General features: G+C 37.0%; 1 protein-coding gene across 1 annotated transcript in view; it reads left to right on the forward strand.

Moving 5' to 3' along the window:
• Window positions 1-481: 481 nt before the first annotated feature.
• LOC110109257 (E3 ubiquitin-protein ligase RING1-like) overlaps window positions 482-20606 on the forward strand; it is a 37649-nt gene continuing 17524 nt past the window's right edge. Inside the window, exon 1 of the mRNA XM_020840227.2 lies at window positions 482-1696. Coding sequence (XP_020695886.1) covers window positions 550-1674 — 1125 coding nt within the window. The 5' untranslated portion in view covers window positions 482-549 and the 3' untranslated portion in view covers window positions 1675-1696. The remainder of the gene's footprint in view (window positions 1697-20606) is intronic.

The raw sequence follows: 20606 nt of genomic DNA on the forward strand, positions 1-20606 counted from the left end.
TGAGTCTAGCTGGCCCTCGAGCCTTCTAGTTTTATCTCATTTATTCTTCCTTAGCTTTTTTTAAGGTTGTTTTTCAATTTTAGCTTTATTTTGGTACGTAACGTTATACAACTTATTATTTTGCGTCCTTTTTATATTATTTCTTTAATAATAAAAAAAGAGATATTTATATACATATCATCATATACTTCTCTATTTACATATTTAACATCTAAAATTTTAATATTTTATACATACTACCCATAGTTCATTTTCATTGAGTGATAGAAATGAAATATATGAGTGGTAGGAAGAAAATATTAGTATATTTGATATTAAAATAATATAGGGTGATATATATGTAGTATTAAAATTTTAGATATTATATATATATAAATAAAATGATATAAAATGATATGTATATAAAATTCTCATTAAAAAAAAAAGCATGTTCGGATAATTTTTTAAAAAAAATAAATAAATTTTACTCAAACTATTGATTTCAGCCATTCTAGTCACCCCCTCACTTGTCTGACGCTGTTGTGAGTCTCTACTCTTTTTTTTCCCGAGATGTCTAGCGAACCACCGGCAAGCGGCGGCGGAAGTGCCGGGTCGCAACGGTATTTCTGCCACGAATGCAACCGAACCGTGGTGATCGAACCTTCTGCCTCCGGCGAGCTTGTTTGCCCCATCTGTCATGGTGGTTTCATCGAAGAATTTGACCTACCAAGCCCTGGTCCTACCCCCAGCCCTCCCATTTTCTCTGTCAATCCCTCCGCTGCTCCCTTCTATCCCTCCGGCTCTCCATCACCCTTTTTCCTTTCCCGCTCCACAAGTTTTGACCTTCGCAATTCCAGCGACCTGTTCTCCCTTATTGGCCCTGAATCTGGCCTCTTCCGCTCACCCGTCGATTCAGGCTACTTCTCCTCGTCATCTACTGGATCTGGCAGTGGCCAGTTCACTTCGTCATCCGCCGGCCCTAACCCCTTTAACCCCTTCGATTTTGTCCAAAGGTACATTCAGACCCTTTTGAATGACGGAGCCAATATCCAGATCGTCCTCGAGGGTGGCGACCATCTTATCGGTAACCTCGGGGATTACTTCAATGGTCCGGGCCTTGAACAACTTATCCAGCAGCTCGCTGAGAACGATCCCAACCGGTACGGCACCCCGCCGGCGGCCAAGAATGCCATAGCATCTCTTCCTGATGTTAAGATCGTACCAGACCAGCTTGATTCAGATGAGGCGCAGTGTGCCGTTTGCAAAGAGTCTTTTGAGACGGGGGAGGTGGCCAAGCAGCTTCCTTGCAAGCATGTATTCCACAAGGACTGCATTTTGCCATGGCTGGAACTCCACAACTCTTGTCCAGTTTGCCGGTACGAGCTCCCAACGGATGATCAGGACTATGAGCAGCGAAAGAGTGATAGGAACGAAGCGCCAACGTCGGCTGTGGAGATGGAGATCGCGAGTTCTGGTGGTTCGAGTGAGACACTTGCGGGATCTGAGGAGCAGAATGCCAATGGGCAACGGTCAAACCCGGTGGAGCGGAGGTTTAGGATATCGCTACCATGGCCATTCAGGGGATTAGGGTCTCAAGCTAATGCCAACAGTGCAGGGGATGCGCAAGGTAGTGCGAGTGGGAATGATGAAACTTCGGGCGGCCAAGGAGCTTCTGGGACGGAGAACAGGCCATGAGACTTGGATTAAGGAATTTAAGGTAAGGTTGTTGGGAATTGATTGTTGTTTTTCTTTGTTAGCAGTTTCTTCTCTTTTGCAGTAGACATTTTCAGATTTTAATTTTCCTGATATTTTTATGACCATAGTTGCATTTGGGTTCAGGTTTTTGAATCCAAAGTACATTCTTGCCAATTAAAATGCACTATTACCTTTATTGCTTTTAAACTGGTTAAGTTATTTACCTGTTGGAATATCAAGGATGAAATTAGGTTAGAACTAACTTTATGTCAGGTTCAATATGCCTGATCAGTAAATGCTTTGAAATTCGTGGTTATATTTTCTAGGTTATTTACTAATGCATTATTCAATAACAACATTTTCAACTTCCACCATTAACAGAGATTGAGGTTTCTGTCTATGCTGACTTTTTTGCTCTTTTAGAAGGTTCTGGTTGTGGAGAATGGAGATTCATTAGATGCTAGTGCAGTTAATAAAATACATGGTATGACTAATGTAACTGCAAGAAATTGGTTGTTTTTCAATAGAAAAATCTCTTGGAAAATCAGTAAATTTTGACTGAAAACATGTTTCCAATGGATTTTTGTCTATAGAAAATTTTTACTAATGAATATAAATCTATTGAAAAAAAAAAAAAAATTGGTTGATTTTATGCGAATAATTGTTGGAAGCTATATGGGGAAAAGCGATGGAAAATATGCCACAATGTGCATTGGAAACAAAATAGGTGGAAATGATTTGATGAGAAAAAATCCGGCAAAATCATTTTCACCGGTTTTGTTATCGGCACTCAATGGATGCCAGTTTTGTTCTCAATGGATATTCCTTCAATTTTCTATGTCAAATTTTGGCAGATTTTCCTTAGAAACATGTTAGTTTGTATTTCTTTATTTTTTTTTTTATAATTTGGGTAACACCATCTCTAAAACTTTAGTGGTCCATATCACAACAACAACAACAACAACATGCCTTTGTACCAGTATGTAGGGTCTGCTACATGAATCCTTTTTTGCTATTGTGTCATGTTAAAAGTCAAATTCTCATTTAAATCTAATAATGAAAGATCATTTCTAATGTTTTCTAATCAAGTTTTTTTAGGTATGTCTCTAACTTTCTTAACATAAGTCAAATCTAATACCTCAACTTTCCTAATCGGGTCAACAGAAGGCCTCCATTTAATGTGACCAAACCATCTAAGGTGACTCTCTCTAATCTTATCTTTCATTGGAGCTACTCCAACCTTTTCACATATATGCTCATTTTGTATCCTATCTCCAAGGGTAAAGCCACTCATCCACGTAAACGTCCTTATCTCTGCAACACTTAACTTAGTATTATGTTTCTCTTTTAATGGCTGTGGGCTCCGAAAATTCGGCCCCGGCCTCCCCGCCGCGCTTTTTCTTTTATTCGGCTAGGGAGTTTTAACTGAACTAAGTTCCGGGGTAAATTTTGGAAGGCAGATGGGTTTGTAGATAAGACACTACCCAGAGATTTCGCCCTCATTTTGTGAGGACTTTATGATCTGAGTTCTGGTTTCCTATAGGCGCAAGCCTCTATAGTTAATTACCCCTCCCGATCACGAGAGAGAACTTTCAATTAAGGCTAGTCGTCAATTAGATTCGTATAGAGATACATGCATCTGGCATATAGTAGCAGCATAAGTATGGAATGGTTGAAGAATTTGAGAATTTTGGAAAGTAGTTGGGAATTTGAAGATTTTATATTTAAAGTAGAAATTTCACCATCCTGCATTTAAAGCGGATGGTGGGGGAATGGATGATAGACCCGATCAAGATCCCATGGTTCCGTCGTCCCGAGCCATCGTGGTCCCTGGTTTACTTAGTCAGAGGAGGTAGTCGACCCAACCTGACAGAAATCCTTGTCGGCAGCCATGGGTTGCTTCGTCCAAGGGAACCTTGTAGACCGGGGTTGAATGTTTGTCTAAGGGGACAAATTTGAATCCACCTTAGCTTGCAGAGAGCTTTGTGCCCTATCGATTATATCCTATTGATTCATATCTCAAGAATTTGATGCCAATAAGGAACATAACGGCGTTGGCCATAATCGGTATTTCGTGGTGCCATTTGGCGGCAAAACCACTCGGTTCAGAGGGCCCCGGGTCATAATCGTTTATCCTGCGGTGCCATTTGGCGGTAGACCGCCGGTTAGAGGACACGTACCACGTCCTTATTGGTAAGAGATTGTTTGAGAATGGATCATAGTGATATTTTTGACTAGGCATTTGACTCTTTGTGAGCTAGAGTTTATTTGAATTTGTCCACCCCGACAGACTGTTGCAGAGGGTGGATGGGTTTTGCTTTAAGCATTGATGAATGATTTCAAATTTAAATGTTTTTGGGTTTTTGGGATTTTGAGATTTTTGTGGAGTTTTCTGGAATTTTAGGATTTTTGTGGGTATTTGGGTGGAGTTATGAAATATTTGAAATTGATTTTGGATATTTTGGAGATATTTGAAAAATATTTGGGAAATCCCTCCGGTTGAGATTTGCATTCAACACGGCCATCATCGGGGTGTTCGGAGCCATTTCTCCTTATGGATCGAACCTTGTCAACTCTGTCGGGCTGTTGACAGAGGATCTGGTTTCGTAGGCTTTGTGCCCTTATTAGTGAATTTATATTGTTGTGGACCTTGAAGGCCTAATATGAATATTTTAGAGCAAATATACCGGTCGCCACAACTTTATATTTGCTTAATGGTTCGAACCCTGCCGACTTCTATTGACATGTATAGAAGGATCGGTTTCGAACCTGAATTCACTTGTCAACCCGCGCAGCATCCCTAGACGTCACATGTGTACCAATTCACTTGTCAACCCTGCCGACTTCTATTGACATGCCGGGGCCCATGCGGGTTGAGATTGTACTTTCCCCTTTAGTGTACCTATGTGTATACAATTTATAGTGCACGTGCAGGGGTATTTTGAAATAATTGTAGACGCCTTCTGTCTGCTTGTACGAATGTTGCAGATCCGGTGGCGTGAAATAGCAGTTCATGGATCCGTTGTTTACTGTTTTGTACAGGTAAACTGTCGTGCACTATTTGTTGATTTTTGCAGGCGGATCATAGTGCACTAACTAATCTCCTGCCTTGGGTCGTAGGAGCTTGCACTTGTCGTATTCTCCATGCATTTTATTGTGGTCTTTGATCTGTTCAGTACATTCGCCACTGTTTCTTGTAGGTAGGTAGATATTTTCCTTTACAGACTGGAATTGACTTCAGGATACTGCATTCACTGAAGTCTTTCTACATCTACTCATATATGGCATGTTATACATACATCTGTATTCGTAGAGAGCTTGTATGTATTGCAGATCTTTGGTGTTGAATCGTTGCTGATCATACGAACTTCCACATTATACTCCATGACCTGTGCGAAATCTTCTTCTATTGTATTACTTGTAAGGTTGAATATGGTTGACTGTAGGAGTCTTACAACATTCACTATTATGCTTATTGTAACCTCTCAATATTGTTCTATGTTGTTATTCGCATATTGATTGACATGATCATCGTCTTCATCAAGAGCCTACATTGTTGCCAATATTATACCTACCTTTCACCAATCTCAGGTGGTTTGATGGTTGCATTTATTGTGGTGATGGGTTTTCCGCCATAAATTAACAGCTTTGCCTTCTTTAATCAACACACAATCTTGTAAGGAGCATCTTTTTTTTTGTGTTATACATCTCCATTTGTAAGAAGGCGATGTATCTGACTGCCATTGAAGAGTTGTTGAATGAAGACAATGGCCCTTGTGATATCATTGAGCTTGTATTGTTGCTTATGAGTGAGCCAATAATTTATTTATAGTTGGGATTTTAACGAATGTCCTTCCTTCATTCATTGATCTCCACTAGCATAATCAAATTTGATGAGTGATGTTAAGATAATTATACATCCACTTGATTTTCTAGTTATGATTCAGATCTGAGTTCATGTCTACTATGCTTGATCCGAATCAAGTCCCGGTGTTTGGATTCTTCTGAAGTCTAACTCAAATTCTTGCTTGAGTTCAAATGTTTGAATCAAGTCCAATTTCAGCTCTTTTGTGTTCGTTTGGGTCTAAGTCCAGTTCATTTAGTGTCAAGCCCAAACTCCTTGGGCTCAAGTTCTTATAGTTTCGTTGAGTTCAAGTCCAAATGCACGAGTTCAAAGTGTTCAAGTTCACAGATCCTTTGATGTTCAAAAGCTTGCAAGTTCAATTTCAAGTTCTCTTGTAGTTGTTCAAAAACTACAATCTCAAGTCAATGCTCTTTGTATTTGAGTTCAATCAAGTTCTCTTTTGGGTCCATGTCTTGTTCAAATTCAATGTCCACAAGTTTTGAGTTCAAGATCATGTTCTAATCATTTGATTTTTAAATCAAATGTAAACTCCAAATCTTATATTTTCAAATTTATTTGAGTTTAAGTTCAATTAGGTCTATTTGAATCAAGTCCACAAGTCCAAATACAAGTCCTTCGCAGTTCAATCAAGTTCAGATCTCAAATTGTTCAAGTCCTTGGATTTTCAATCCAAATTTCGGCAGCCTCCCGGCGTCTCCCCCGTTTAGGGGAAAAACCAAGAGGCCGTCTACCCGCCACGTCAATAAAGACGTGCACGGTTGGTGTTGGTGAGACACCGCGGCAGTTGTATTTTTGTTTTTCTCCCACCACGCGCACTAAAGGCGTGCTTGGGGTTTTAAAAAAATCATTTTTAATAAAAAGCAGTTTTTTTATTTCCCCCCGCTTGGGGGTACTTATAAGCGACCCCACTTCGCCGTAGGTGCCGCACCGGGGTCCCATCCCACCACGCGCACTAAAGGCGTGCTTGGGCGCCTCGGGGGTTTGCCGGCTCGTTGCAAGCTTTGAAGAGGGATCCTTAAATCGTCGCAAGCATCGCATCGGTTTCCCACCCTCAACGCTACGTGAGCGCCTTGGGGGTTTGCCGGCCCGTCGCAAGCATCAATAAAAGAACCTTTTCTCTTTTTTTATTAATAAAATATTTTTTTTATATACATATAAGAGATACATATTATGTAATAACAAATTTATTAATATATATATTATATTATATAATAACTGATTTATTATATAATAACAGATATATTAATATAATAATAATTATATTAATATATATGATACTATATAATAGCAGGATTACTATATAATATATAAATATATATTAATAACTAAAACAAATATATACCTAGATAACTAAAGGATCAGGTAGAGGGAGCTTGCGGCTAAGGCAGAGAGGGAGATTGGAAGAAGAGGTTCGGGTAGAGCAGGGAGGCGTCGGGCTCGGCCAAGTAAGAGGTGCTCTCCTCTCTCTCTCTCTCTCTCTCTCTCTCTCTCTCTGGATCGGAAGCAGCAAGGGAGATCGGGTAGAGCTGAGGCTCGATGCGGCTTGCGGAGATAAGGTCAGAGATATCGGCTGAGGTAGGAGCTCTCGGTCGGAGTTGATGCGGGGTTTGTTGTGTAGAATCAAACAGAGGAGAGGGTGGTCGGGATTTGGTCGGAGCAGTGAAGGGGGACAGGTGAGAGTGAGAGCGGGATTGAGGAGGGAGTCGAGAGTCGAAGAGGCTTCGACAGAGAGTTTTCGCGTGTGTGGAGTGCTGTCCCGAAGGCTTCCTTCGTTCGGTATTTAACGATGAGAACGGGGCAGCGATCGAGAGCAGATTTCACGCAGGAAGTGCGGAGAAATGACGGGAGCGGCGCCGATTTCAGCCGGATTCGCTGCAGGATTCGTGGAACCAACGGTTTACAGGTATTATTTTTCGTTTTCTTTTTGGAATTAAACAGAGGTTAACAATGGCCAACATTCGGCACCATAACTCATTGCAGGTCTCACCACCATCTTATAGAATTTTCCCTTAAGTTTGAGGGAGACTTTTCTATCGCACAACAAGCCTGATGCATTCTTCCACTTCAACCAACCAACTTGAATTATGTTGATAATATCCCCATCTATGTCACCATCACTATGAGCAATATATCCAAGATATCTAAAACATGTACTCTTATTAACGATTTGATCGCACAAAGTCACAATATCCTCACTAGGTCTATTGCTGCTAAAATTATACTCCATATATTCAGTTTTATATCTACTCAAGCGAAAACCTTTCGACCTAGTGAGGATATCATCAGCATAAAACATACATCAAGGTACATCCTCTTGCAAATGTCTAGTGAAAAATATCATCAGCATAAAACATACATCAAGGTACATCCTCTTGCAAATGTCTAGTGAGAACATCCATGACTAAAGAAAAAAGATATGGACTTAAGGTTGATTCTTGATGTAATCCAACCAAAGGTTATTCTCTCTATATGTCTCCGTCAAACCTCTCGATAAATGTATAGCTTCCATAGTAGACCTACCCAGCATGAATTCAAATTGATTTTGAGAAACATTAGTATCACATCGCAACCTATGCTCCATAACTCTCTCTCATAGTTTTAAAGTATGACACATTAACTTAATTCCTCTATAATTAGCACACTCATGTGCATCACCATTATTCTTAAAAATATGAATTAACATACTCATTCTCCACTGATCTAACATCTTTTTAGTCTTCAAAACAGTATTAAAAAGTTTAGTAAGCCAAAAAAATTCTTTCATCTCTTAAGCATTTCCACATTTCTATTAGAATATCATCAGGTCCAACAACTTTTCCACACTTCATTTTCTTTAAAGCCTCTCTAACTTCGATTTTACTAATACGCCGATAAAAATAAAATAATTATTTTCATTTAGGGTGCTAAAGTCACTAAAGTCAATTGTATTTTCACATTTTTCATTAAAAAGTTTAGCAAAATATCTTATCTACCTTTATTGAATATCGTCTTCTAAGAAAAATACTTTTTGATCTTCATCCTTAATACGCTTCGCTTTTACTAAATACTTCTCCTATCTCTTTGTTTGACTAGCTTATACATATATCTTTCTCTCTCAGTATCTAATCTATTATATAAATTATTAAAAGCTAAGTTATTTGCATCGCAAATAGCTTTCTTAGATTCCTTATCAGCATCTTTATAACTTTCCCAATTATCAGAATTTTTATATTTAAACCAATTTTTATAACAAATCTTCTTATTTTTTATCTTTTCTTGCACATTTGGATTCTACCATCAACTATTTTTAGTATTAGGAGCTTTTTCATTCGAAATTCCAAGCACATCTTTTGCAATATTCTTAATATCACTAGTCATTTTTCTCACATTATATTAGCATCCTCATGCACAAATAAAATCTTAAGATAAGAAATTTTACTCTCAAAAATACTATTGTTAATATTCTTTAATTGCCCCATCTAATCCTAGAAAATCATTTTACTTTATTTTTTTATTTTCTGCCCCTTATCTTAAAGTTTAAAATTAATAGTCGATGTTGAGTACATAAATTTTCACTCGGAATAATTTTACAATATTTGCAATCTAAACGTTATAGTTTTCTTATTAGAAAATAATAAATCTACATTTTACTATATCTATTTTTATAAGTGATAAGATGATTATATCTTTTTTTAAATAAGGTATTAGCTATTAAGAAATCATAAGCTAAAAAAAAAATTCTAATATAGTTTTACCATCTTCATTTGTCATTCCAAACCAATGGCCATCATGAATGTTTTAAAAATCATCTATCTCTCTATCAACATGTCCATTTAAATCTCTCCCAATAAAAACTCTTTCTTCAAGAGGTATCTTTTGTATTAATTCTTCTAAGTTATTCTAAAATTTTAATTTTGAACTCATATCCAAACCTACTTGATAAGCATAAGCACTTATAATATTAACAATTTTATATCAACAACAATGTTTAAAACTATAATTCTATATTCAAATCTATTAATTTTTATAACATTATATTTCAAACTCTTATCTTTAATCACACATATACCATTTCTAGTACGACTACTTCCCGAATATCATAGTTTATATCCTGAACTATCAATCTTCTTAACATTCTCTCCAACCCATTTAGTTTCTTGAATGCATATAATATTTATCTTCTTATGGATCATAATATATATTAATTCAATTAATTTTTCTATAAGGGAGTCAATATTTCAAGTTCCTATTCTAATTTTAGTTTCATGGACTATCTTCTTTGCCCACATCCATCTTTGATATGGGAACCCTTGCCTATTTAACACTGCACCCGGGCGCTAGCGCAACGGCCCTTGCACACTTGTCGCTGTATTCAGGCAATATAACGCGTCGCTTCCAGGGGATGCCCTAGCATTAACACAATTTTTTAAAGGATCAATGTAATGATTATTTGACAAGTTTTACGTCGGTTGTCGACTACTTAACTCAACCATCCACTTTTCTCATCCAGGACTTGAGACCTGGCAATGGCATTTTTAAATGTTCTCATCACAACATATTTTAAATGTTAAACACAACATATATTAAATATTAAACATATGCAAAATCAAATACATAACAAATGTAATATTAAACTAAAAAAGATAAAAAAAATAGTTTGTCTAATATCTTTCTCATTCTCACGGACTCTCTTTGTTTTCTTCCTTGACTCCTGCTAATTGTTGACTACTTTGTTGTTGCTACTACATATATTCCATTTTTATTTGCATCTCATTCATGCTTGCACACAAATCATCATTGCTACTTATTGCCTCAGCATTTCTTATATATCGTCTTTTGCGTGGACATGATTACGGGTATGGGAGGATTAGACGTCATAAGCTATACCCTATGTGCCTAACCCATATTTCCTTCATTTTTTCTTCCTTTACATTGCCTTGCTCCACAATTCTAAATCAAATTGCTAAGATGATCCGCTGACTGACACATCTTCTGCAGAAGTGACCTATAGACCCTAAGGCGCACATACTTATATGGTAGATAATTAATATTTTTAACAATTTTATAAATTAAAATAATTAACATTCTGATTATGATATTTTTATACTTATCTAATGCATTGCAATCTGCCATCAACTCATTGCTGGTATTCTTGTCTTTGATGGGTGTGTGTGTGTGCTGCTCCATCGTGATTGGATCTTTTCTTAACATCTCTTTATGTGAAAACACATATAAAGTTAAGAATATATAGAACATATTCTATATATAACTATCACATGCCATTCTCCTCTTATGGTCAATGTGTGGAATTGAACGCTAACACGGAGGGAGATGCACATTCTACCACAGTTAGAGGCCCAAATTTATTTATTTTTAATCCTTTCTTCTAGGCATAATCCTAGCTACCCCAATCTGTGTATAAATCTTCGCAAAATCTCCCCAATACATAGAGGTCTCTTGCCAATTTTGCGGATGTTGTAAACATACCCCTCAATTGAGTTAAGCCTCATCATGCAAAATTTTCTTCTAATCATGTCATGATTTCGTGACAGCCAGTAAATTTTTTTTTGTAATATTGAAAAAAAATTAATAATATGATAAAATATAAGTAATTTTTATTTAAAAGTTATAAAACATCAATGCCTAGAATATCTCTAATTTAATGTGTTTACATTTAGAGGGATAAATCCTACCTAATATAACATATTAGTAGAAATATGGTATATTTTAGGCTTTTTAAATACATCTTGCGCCACTTCGCATTTTTCATAGAGTCTTGAAGATAGTTGATGACATTAGAGTTATCCCCCTCAATAATTATCCCTTTGTAATGAAACAACCAACTTTGGATATGTTCTCTAATGAAGAGGACCGCTTCCAACTCTAAATTAGCAGCATCCCAATGTTTCATTTGCATTCCAACCGCCAAAAGAAACCATCTCTTATGATCTTTGAAAACAACACCAATGGCCGCCATATAAGATTTCATAAGAGAAGCATCTATGTTGATTTTGATCCAATCTAGGGGTGGGGGGTGCCAAACATCAGTGGACTCCAAGAGGAGGTTAGCATCCTAGTCTTCTAGCATCAAATATTTAGATGGCTGCATAAAGGATGTTAAAACATTTGATGCAATAACATTTATGAAAGATGTCGCCAATCCAAGTTTTATTTGATTTCTACTCCTCCAAGAATAATAAACGACTGTACAATATACTTTGACTTTGTTCAAATTGAAATAAGAAATCCTTTTCAGCTCATATACACACTCCATAAAGGATTTGAAGATAGGAACTTGCAAACTCCATTCACGCAACTTATTAAGAATCTCAATTAAAAATTTGCACTGAACTAAAATATGCATTTGGTTTTCCACCTCATTACACCCTTTAGCACAACAATTCGATTGTAAAAGATTCCTATAATTAAGAAAAGAATTAGTAGGAAGAGCATCCTTACATAGTATCCACCAAAACATTTCAACCTTAGGAGTAAGTTTGAAATTTCTGATCTAGTTCACTGTCTTAGACCGCTGATCTCCATACTTTATCGTTGCTTCAAATGCTAAGGATGTGATTGTTCTTCCTGAATGCTGGTTTATTAACTCAATACAGTCTTCCTACATATCAGGGAATACAGGAATCTGCATAATAACCAAAACAAAATCTTCATTAAAATATTTCTACAACTCTGAACAATTCCAGCTACCATCCTCTGCAATGAAATGCTGAACCGAAACTCCTAATTCAAAACAATTAGCAAGCGCTGGCCACTTAAAGAGAGGCTTATAAAAAATCCACTCATCATTCAAAGAGCTCGCTTTTTTGCCATTTACTTACCTTCTCAGGGTCATTTTCACTCCCAAATATTACAATTCTTTAACAAGTTTAAACCCCAACTTCTTAGCAATCTTCCTCTTTCTCCTTTCATTCATCGATTTCCCGATTTCCCAAATAAGATTTGAGACTTCAACTTATTTACCTTATGGCCTGTCCAACCATAGATTTCAGACATAATTCTCTTCATAGTACAAGCTGCTTTGATGGATGCAACTGAGAATAATAAAACATCATCAGCGTATATTAAGTGTGAGATATTTTCATATTTAGGAGTTAGCTTAATTCCCAAATTAGATCCACTTTGATAGATGGAGTTAGATAATAATTGTGAGCACATTATGTACAAGGGGACAAAGGACACCCTTGTTTAAACCTACTTCTAGCTTCAATCCAATCTGAATTTCTACCATTTAGAAGAATGGAAAATCTTGCATTTTTAGCACACTCCAAGACGAGGTTTGAGTAGAAGGAAACTTAAACCGACTCAAAGCCTTAGCTAAGGTTGACTAACTTATACTATCATATGCCTACTCCATATCAATTTTAAATGACATAAATCCCTTCTTTGCATTAGAAAATCTGAGCTTATTAAAGATTTCTTGAGTCAAAAGACAATGATCAGATACTGATCTTCCGGGGACAAAAGCAACTTGATCTTCAGTGATTATCTTCGGCAAGCACAATTTCAATCGGTTCATAATCATTCTAGCCACCACTTTATAAATGGTTTGATAGAGGCTAATAGGTCTAAAGTGGGAAGGCTCCACCGGATTCTTCATCTTTGGAATGAACACAATCAACTTATCCTTCCATTCAGGATGCATTTTGCATTTTGTGAAAAAGTAATCCACAACTCTCCATAGATCTTCTTTAACAATGCTCCAAAATAACTTTATGAATGAGTAGGTGATACCATCCATCCGTGGTGACTTGTTATTTCCCAAGATCTTCATAGCTTCCACCAACTCCTCTTTTTGTAAACTCCGCATTTAGCAGCTCCAAATTAGATTTTTCAATTCTCTAATGATTAAAAATTTCAGACCATCCTGAAAGATTCCATCTTCTATCTTCTAATCTGATTTATCCACTTCCCAACTCTTCTAGTTGAAGCATCTGCATGAAAGAACATAGAATTTGTATCTCCCTCTTCAATCCAGCTTGCTTTCGCTCTCTGATTCTACCAGGTGGCTAACCTGGCTAAGGTAACATTCAATTCACGTATTTTACTTCTTAGAAGCTGCAGGTCCTTCTAATCCAGTCCCTCTTCTGAACTTTCCTTCAATTGCATCTCCAAGATCTCCTTCTTCAAAGCCTCCTTCAATGTTGAGAGGTCCTTTAACTTGTTTTTATTCCAATAATAAAACGATTTCAACGCTCATTTCATCTTCCTTTGCAAAATCTCGTCTTCATTACCACAATTAGCTTTCTTCTAAGCTTTAAGAATAACATTCCAAGTTGCAGAATAAGACTTCCAAACATCTTCAAACCTGATAAACTTATGAAGAGGTCTTGAAGTCTCATTAAGCTTGAAAATAATGGGTAAATGATCTGATGCTACTCTAGCAAGTTGCCTCACCATAGCATAAGGAATCTGATGAAGAGTTGCTGAGTTTAATAAGCATCTATCCAGCCTTTCCCATATCCTTGATCTGCCTTCCTTATATTATTGCACCAAGTATATCTTGGTCTAATAAAACCTGCATCATGAAAAACAATAGCATCTTGAAAATCATTGTTAGTCATAAAAGCCCTCATATCTTGAAACCCTTGGGAGAAAATAAACCTCTTTCCCCTTCTTTTATCTTCCTTAGACAAAATACAATTAAAATCTCCTCCCACTACAGAAGGGATATTAGAAACCAATTCCTTCTCAAGACACTCCCATAAACTTCTTCTAACATACTAGTCCTTACTCTCATACACCGTAGCAACATACCAACTACCCTTATTAGGAACATGAAGACTCCCAAATACCAATTGAGACGACTCAAATCCCACATCAAAGCTACCCTCCGACCTTTTCCATAACACAAGAATGCCTCCAGCTGTACCAATGGCTGGATGATGAAAAAATCTCACTCCTCCCCGACAAGCCTATTGAACTCCCTTCTATCAATACTAGACACCTTAGTTTCCACCAACCCAATAAAAAAACCTCATTATCCCTAACAATGTCTCGAAGATAAAGAGAAGCCTCTCTTTTCCTGGCTCCTCTACAATTCCAGAATAAAAAGGAAGACATTAAGAGTCCAATGGGGAGAAGTCCCCAGCACCTTGGAAACCTCCCACTTCCCCTTTCCTCTCCTACCAATTTCTTCAATAGGGCCTAAAGCTTTAAGCTCATTAGTAAGCTTATGTTTACTGCTTACAAAACTTACACCATTATCAACACAAGAAGGAGAACTTTTACTATCTTTCAAACCAGAATATTTCTTAACATTATGAGCATCGCCATTACCACCTTTGCAACTTGATTCAAGGATATCATCTGGAAAAGAGCTTTGATACCAACAGTATTACAAGAAATACCATTAAACACCACTAGAGCTTTCAGATTCCCGTCAGAATATGGCAGTTAATCCCTTTTGATGCCTTCATTTACATCACGTTCCACTTGGCTGACTATATCTTGCTTACTAGACTGATCGCCATCAGGAGCATCAAAGGAACAATTAACTTCAGAGGTAACATTATCAACAAGAACTTTTGAATTATCAGAGCTAGGAACATCATAAGTTTGACATTACTTATCATCATTAGACCCGACCAGAACATTGAATTTGTTTGTTTTAAGCAACTGGAAACAAACTTCCTTGTCATTCTTATCTTGAAGATCATCACCTGAACTAGTAATACGAACTTCCTCCATTTGAGTTGAATCTGTTATGACAACATGCTCCGCCACCATTTCTACATTCTCACATTTATCTGTAGCCTTCAGAACTGACTTCTCCATCCTTTTCTCACCAAGATCCTTGCTAAAAGATCTCCCTCTCTTATTTTGAAACTTAACATGGATCCAAGGTCCATATTCACTCTCATAAATCGGTTTTTTGCTCATCAATTGCTTGTTGCAATCCATAGGAGTAGGGATGGAACCACCCTGACCATTAGCTATATTCTTATCAACAGGAGCTAAAACTTCCGGGCATGAGTTGACCTTGTGTCCTATTTTGCAGCATTTGAAGCAAAATGAAGCAATTTTCTCATACTAAATCTTTTGGTAGAATCTACCACACAATCCATCCACCCAAATACCTCCCGACAATTTTGAATCCAGATTAATTCTTACACAAACCCTAGCAAATTCCCTACTTCCCCATTTGAACATATTACCATCAAGAAGCATAGGCATACCAACTTTAGAAGATATTATATTATCCTCATCCAAACAATACAAAGGGAGATGGGGAAGCCTTATCCAAACAGGTGTTGATAAGCCTTTCAAAGATAAAGGTGAAAAGTTCAGTAACCATTTATCAATTCCAATTATATGGCCACCTATGATGCACCGACACTTCTCCTCAAAGAGGCGTGCAGTGTCTGACACTGTATCCGACACGACACGCCGAAAACGTGTCCGATTAAAAAATATTAAATACAAATTGGACACGCGTATCCGACACTCGTATCTTAAATATTTTATGAATTTTTTAAAATATAATTTCTTGTATTTGGCGGGATTTAAACTAAATTTCTTATTTCCTATCCACAACACCAAACCAACGTCCGCACTTAATACCCAATCATCGAATATTCTCATTTTCATTTCTTTTTAGTAGTGAATGTATTTTCATCTCCTCTATCGGTGACTGATAAACGACATCGACGTATGACTTTTGACATCCTAATACTAATCATTTTAAGCACAAATTCTAGTTAAATGACTTATTAATTTCAAATTATTTTAAAATTATACTTATTTAATTTTTATACACAATTTTTTAAATATAAAAACTATAATACCGTGTCCAACCCGTGTCCGTGTCCTATATTTTCAATAACTGATGTGTCCCGTGTCCGTGTCGTATCCGTGTCGCCGTATTCGTATCCGTGCATCATAGATGGCCACCTACATACCAAGGGCCTCCACTCATTTCTCCCTTTAAAGCTTCATTAGACTGGAAAGAACATAAAATCCAATCTAAACCCAAAGATGTTAGATGAAATCCTCCAAACCTACTCCATTGCTTTCTTAATTCCACACTACAATAAGAAAAAGGAACATTTTTTCCTAAAACTTTCACAATCAGAGAAATTTTTAACACTTGCCAGCTCCTTTTTAGAATTTAACTTCACAGCAATTCCATCCTCAGACATTTCTGTCGAAACTAAATTTGAATTAACTTTGATATGGCGGTTGATATTCCAAGAATTAGCCGAGTTCTGGTTATGCAAGGAATCCCCAACATCTGCCATAAAAACTATAATACCGTGATTTGGAACAAGAGAAGAAAAATAATCTTTATGCAATGGTTTACCTATTACAGACGAATCAACATTGAAGCATTAGACTACATGAATCTACTGATTTTCAGCCTCAAACCAGATGACGACATTTCGAAATCATTCTTCACTGGAATCAGACTCTTCATCATTATCTGCATTTCCTTTGGCATCTTCAAAATCTCAGCCACCTTCTTACCTTTTCCTTCAACAATAGACATTTGCTAAACTGGAGGTCGAAACCCTTCTCTAATAACCAGAGCTGAACTTATAGAATTTGTATTACGTAGTCTTCCATCTGAAAAAAAAGAAAAAAGAACAAATGCTTCCATCTAGCCCAGAAGAACCTACATTCTTTGTAGACCCTTGATGAAGAAGTGGAGAGATGACATTCGGCGATCGCCGCCGGTTATCTTCCGCCATACCGGACGTCCCGCGAAACCGCAGGACGTAGAAAATTTGAAAAACAATATTGAATTATTGGCTTTTGCTTAATGAGCTTGGGCTTGTATGTCTTTCTTGGATGTTCTTGCATTTGATGGTCAATTAGGTTTTCCTTCTGATTAGCTAATTACTTGAACTCTTAGCTTAATTTATAGATGTTATCTTTTTGCAGATGTTACCGTTTATCACCTAAGTGTGATTTAGCATTACTAGTTCAATAAGGGAATGAATGAGAGTTGAAAAAAATTGATGTTATTTATGCTACGTAGAAGTTGCCATTTTGAAACTCATATTGGTCGTTTAAGATCATTTTATTCAATTTTATTTTTAAGTTTGTTTTATTTTTTATTTTGTTTGTGTTTTTTTATGAAATAAAAAATATGTTTGATATTAGAAATTTTTTTAAAACAAAAATAATCTGCAAGTGCACTTACCTCCTGCATACTCAACACCTATTTTGAAACTCTTAGGGGTTGTTTGTAATTACTTTTACTATTATTTTATTTATTTTTTTATTTACTTTTTTTCTGTCTAATGTGAAATAAAATTTTTTTTGGTACTATGTTATTTTTATTATTTTTAAACAAAATAACATATAAGCACATTTGTACTTATATATTTTGCTCTCTCCATCTTCTAATTATCTATGACTTCTAATTATCGATGATCCATCTATCTCCTCTGGGCATCTGACTGCCCACTTCCTACCTTTCCTCTCCTTTGCTAATGATGCTTCCATTAGTGACCTCCCACGCTCTCTCATTTACCTCTTCTTTTACCAGCACAATCGACACAGCTACAATCATAAAAGAAGGAAATTAGGAAATTACAATGGTGAACATCACTATTTTGAAGTGAGTACCCAATCCCTGAGGTGATCCAAACCAGCTACTCAACCATGATGCTCATTGACCTCACCTCTCACATTAGCTCATTGGGTGTTGGAAGTTCTGTCCTGACAGCCCATGTACGCACTTCAAAGCACCAGTCGGCCTTCTACTTGCTTTGCAAAGCTTCTGCCTGCTTCAAACTCAGCCTCATGGTAGTGAATCTCTCCATTCTGAGAGTTTCCAAAGACAATCTCAAGGTTCATGTCCTTGATTTCAACATTCAACATGGTAGTTAGCTTAATTCTCTCATTCACACTCACTCACACAGTTATTGTCATGTGCAAATATCATTGATGTTGGTCCTCTATTGGCCAATAGAACTACCAATCTTATAGTCATCAACAACCATCTTGTGAAACTAGATCAACGACTATCTTTTCCCCTTGAGCATGCATGCGGATGCCAAACCCAAGAAATGAGTCGATGTTGTTTTCAAATAAAAAAATGAAACCTATAATATGTTCTCATTATTTAAAAAAAAAAATTGATTAATTTTAATCTAGCAAACACATTTTATTATCCATTTAACCTATTTTCTTAAAACAGAAACAAAGTGTTCCCAAACAAGCTTTTTGTTTTTCTGACCAATAGTTCAGTTTGACAAAGTTTATAGTTAATCTCCCATTTTATGTGTTGATCATTCTTGCTTGAGTGCTCATTTGTTTGCAACAGTTGATCGTGCATATTCAAAGAGTATGGATACTTTAGTATTTAAAAATATTTGCACCCACGTATTTAAGGCGTTTCCAAAATTGTTAACCCGTGTTATTGAAGATTTTCATTATTTATCTAGCTAAGCAAAAATTAACACCGACTAATCTCCAAATAGAAAGATTAAAAGATTCACAAAACCAAGCCTAATCAAATTGCTGGGCTAAAGAGGAGGATTGATTGAGGTGGATGCAAGATTTTGTACCTCTGCACCTTTGGCTTAACTCGGGTTTTAAATTAGTTTTGCATGAGTGTGAAGGAAGGATTGATTGGCCAGAATTCGTTTGCTAATCAATTGTGATGAATTTATTGCTCTAATATGTTCTGCTAAAACTAGAATATTTCTTACTTAAGGTGCTTGCAGGGGCAATAGGTGCTCCCTGGATACTATGGTTTTGTTAGTATTTAACCTTCCATGCATTTTTGGATGGGTACATCTGGATGGTGGATTACCAGCCTGTCTGCCTAGCTTGTTCAATTTCAAGCTTTACACTAAATACAACACAGTAGTGGAGGGGCCCTAATGCATGCCTAGCTTACTGTTTCTAATCAACTAGGAATGTGATTGTACACTGAAACAAATCTCATTAATAGTTTTGTTATGCTTGATTGCATTGCGCATCGTCATTTAACAATTGGAATCATAAAAGTACATGCTTGAAAACGGTTAAAACAGATGCATAACATGCTCTCATGATCTTGTCAATTTGAAGCACATAGCATTGTCGTGGTACAGGGACCTAATGTCTTTATATTAACTTTTTCTAATCAGGTGCGTGTAGTGGTATAAAGAAAACCAAATTTTATTTATAGTTTGTTTTATTAATGTTTACCTGTATAATAGCTGTGAAATGGGACCATAAAGAATACTTCTAACCTCGTTAATACATTAGTTTGATCATACTTAATAGCATTCTCTCATGGTGTTACGTAGTGAGTATGTTCTCAAATATCTATATGGTTGTCTGAAAGTAGTTTTCTCTTTCAAATAGCTGACGTTCTGATCAATTCTCAAGCGTATCCCTATTAATTTTGTTGGTATCAAAACAAAGTAATTTGTTTTTGTTCTTGAACTCATTCTTTAATTTGTGACCATCTCTATTCGATTTGAGGTGGTACTTTTAACATATACTAGATATGGAGACTTGCTATTCTCACCAATCACTAAGAATTGGGAGTTGTTTTTACTATGTAGTATGTACATACATGGAGGATTTATTGGTCTGTAGTAGGGGTCAAAATAGGTTTTTGCGTCGGGTTCGTGTCCAACCCGAAATTGACCCTCCTTCAACTGAGATGACCCAAACCCAACTCGATTAGACCAATGGATCCAAAACTCAGACCTGACCCAACCCAACCCAACCTACACCTGCGGGTGTGAGCGTTGAGCGCGACTTCATTAGCGCGGGTGCTAGCGAGGGCATGACAGCGAGCAAGTGAGGGGGCAAGCTTGACCGTGAGTGGGTGACAGGGCGAGCCCTACTGCGAGTGGGCAAGGGTGAGCGCGGGTGCTAGGCTGCAAGCATGACTACACACAAGCACGAGGTCGAGGAAGACAAGCGTAGGTGTGCAAATGAGTTTAGTCAAGCTCGAGTCATGCCTAACTTGAGCTCGACTCATGAGCCAAATTTCAAGCTCGAACTCGAGTCAAGCTCATAAGGGTAGCTCGAGCTCGGCTCGTGATAGTGGATGTCGGTTCACGAGCTAGCTCGCGAGGTCTATCACTTCGGCTTTAGCCTTCCTCTTTCGAGCCCCCGA

This window comes from Dendrobium catenatum, unplaced genomic scaffold (assembly GCF_001605985.2).
Source record: "Dendrobium catenatum unplaced genomic scaffold, ASM160598v2 fragScaff_scaffold_231, whole genome shotgun sequence".
Lineage (NCBI taxonomy): Eukaryota > Viridiplantae > Streptophyta > Magnoliopsida > Asparagales > Orchidaceae > Dendrobium > Dendrobium catenatum.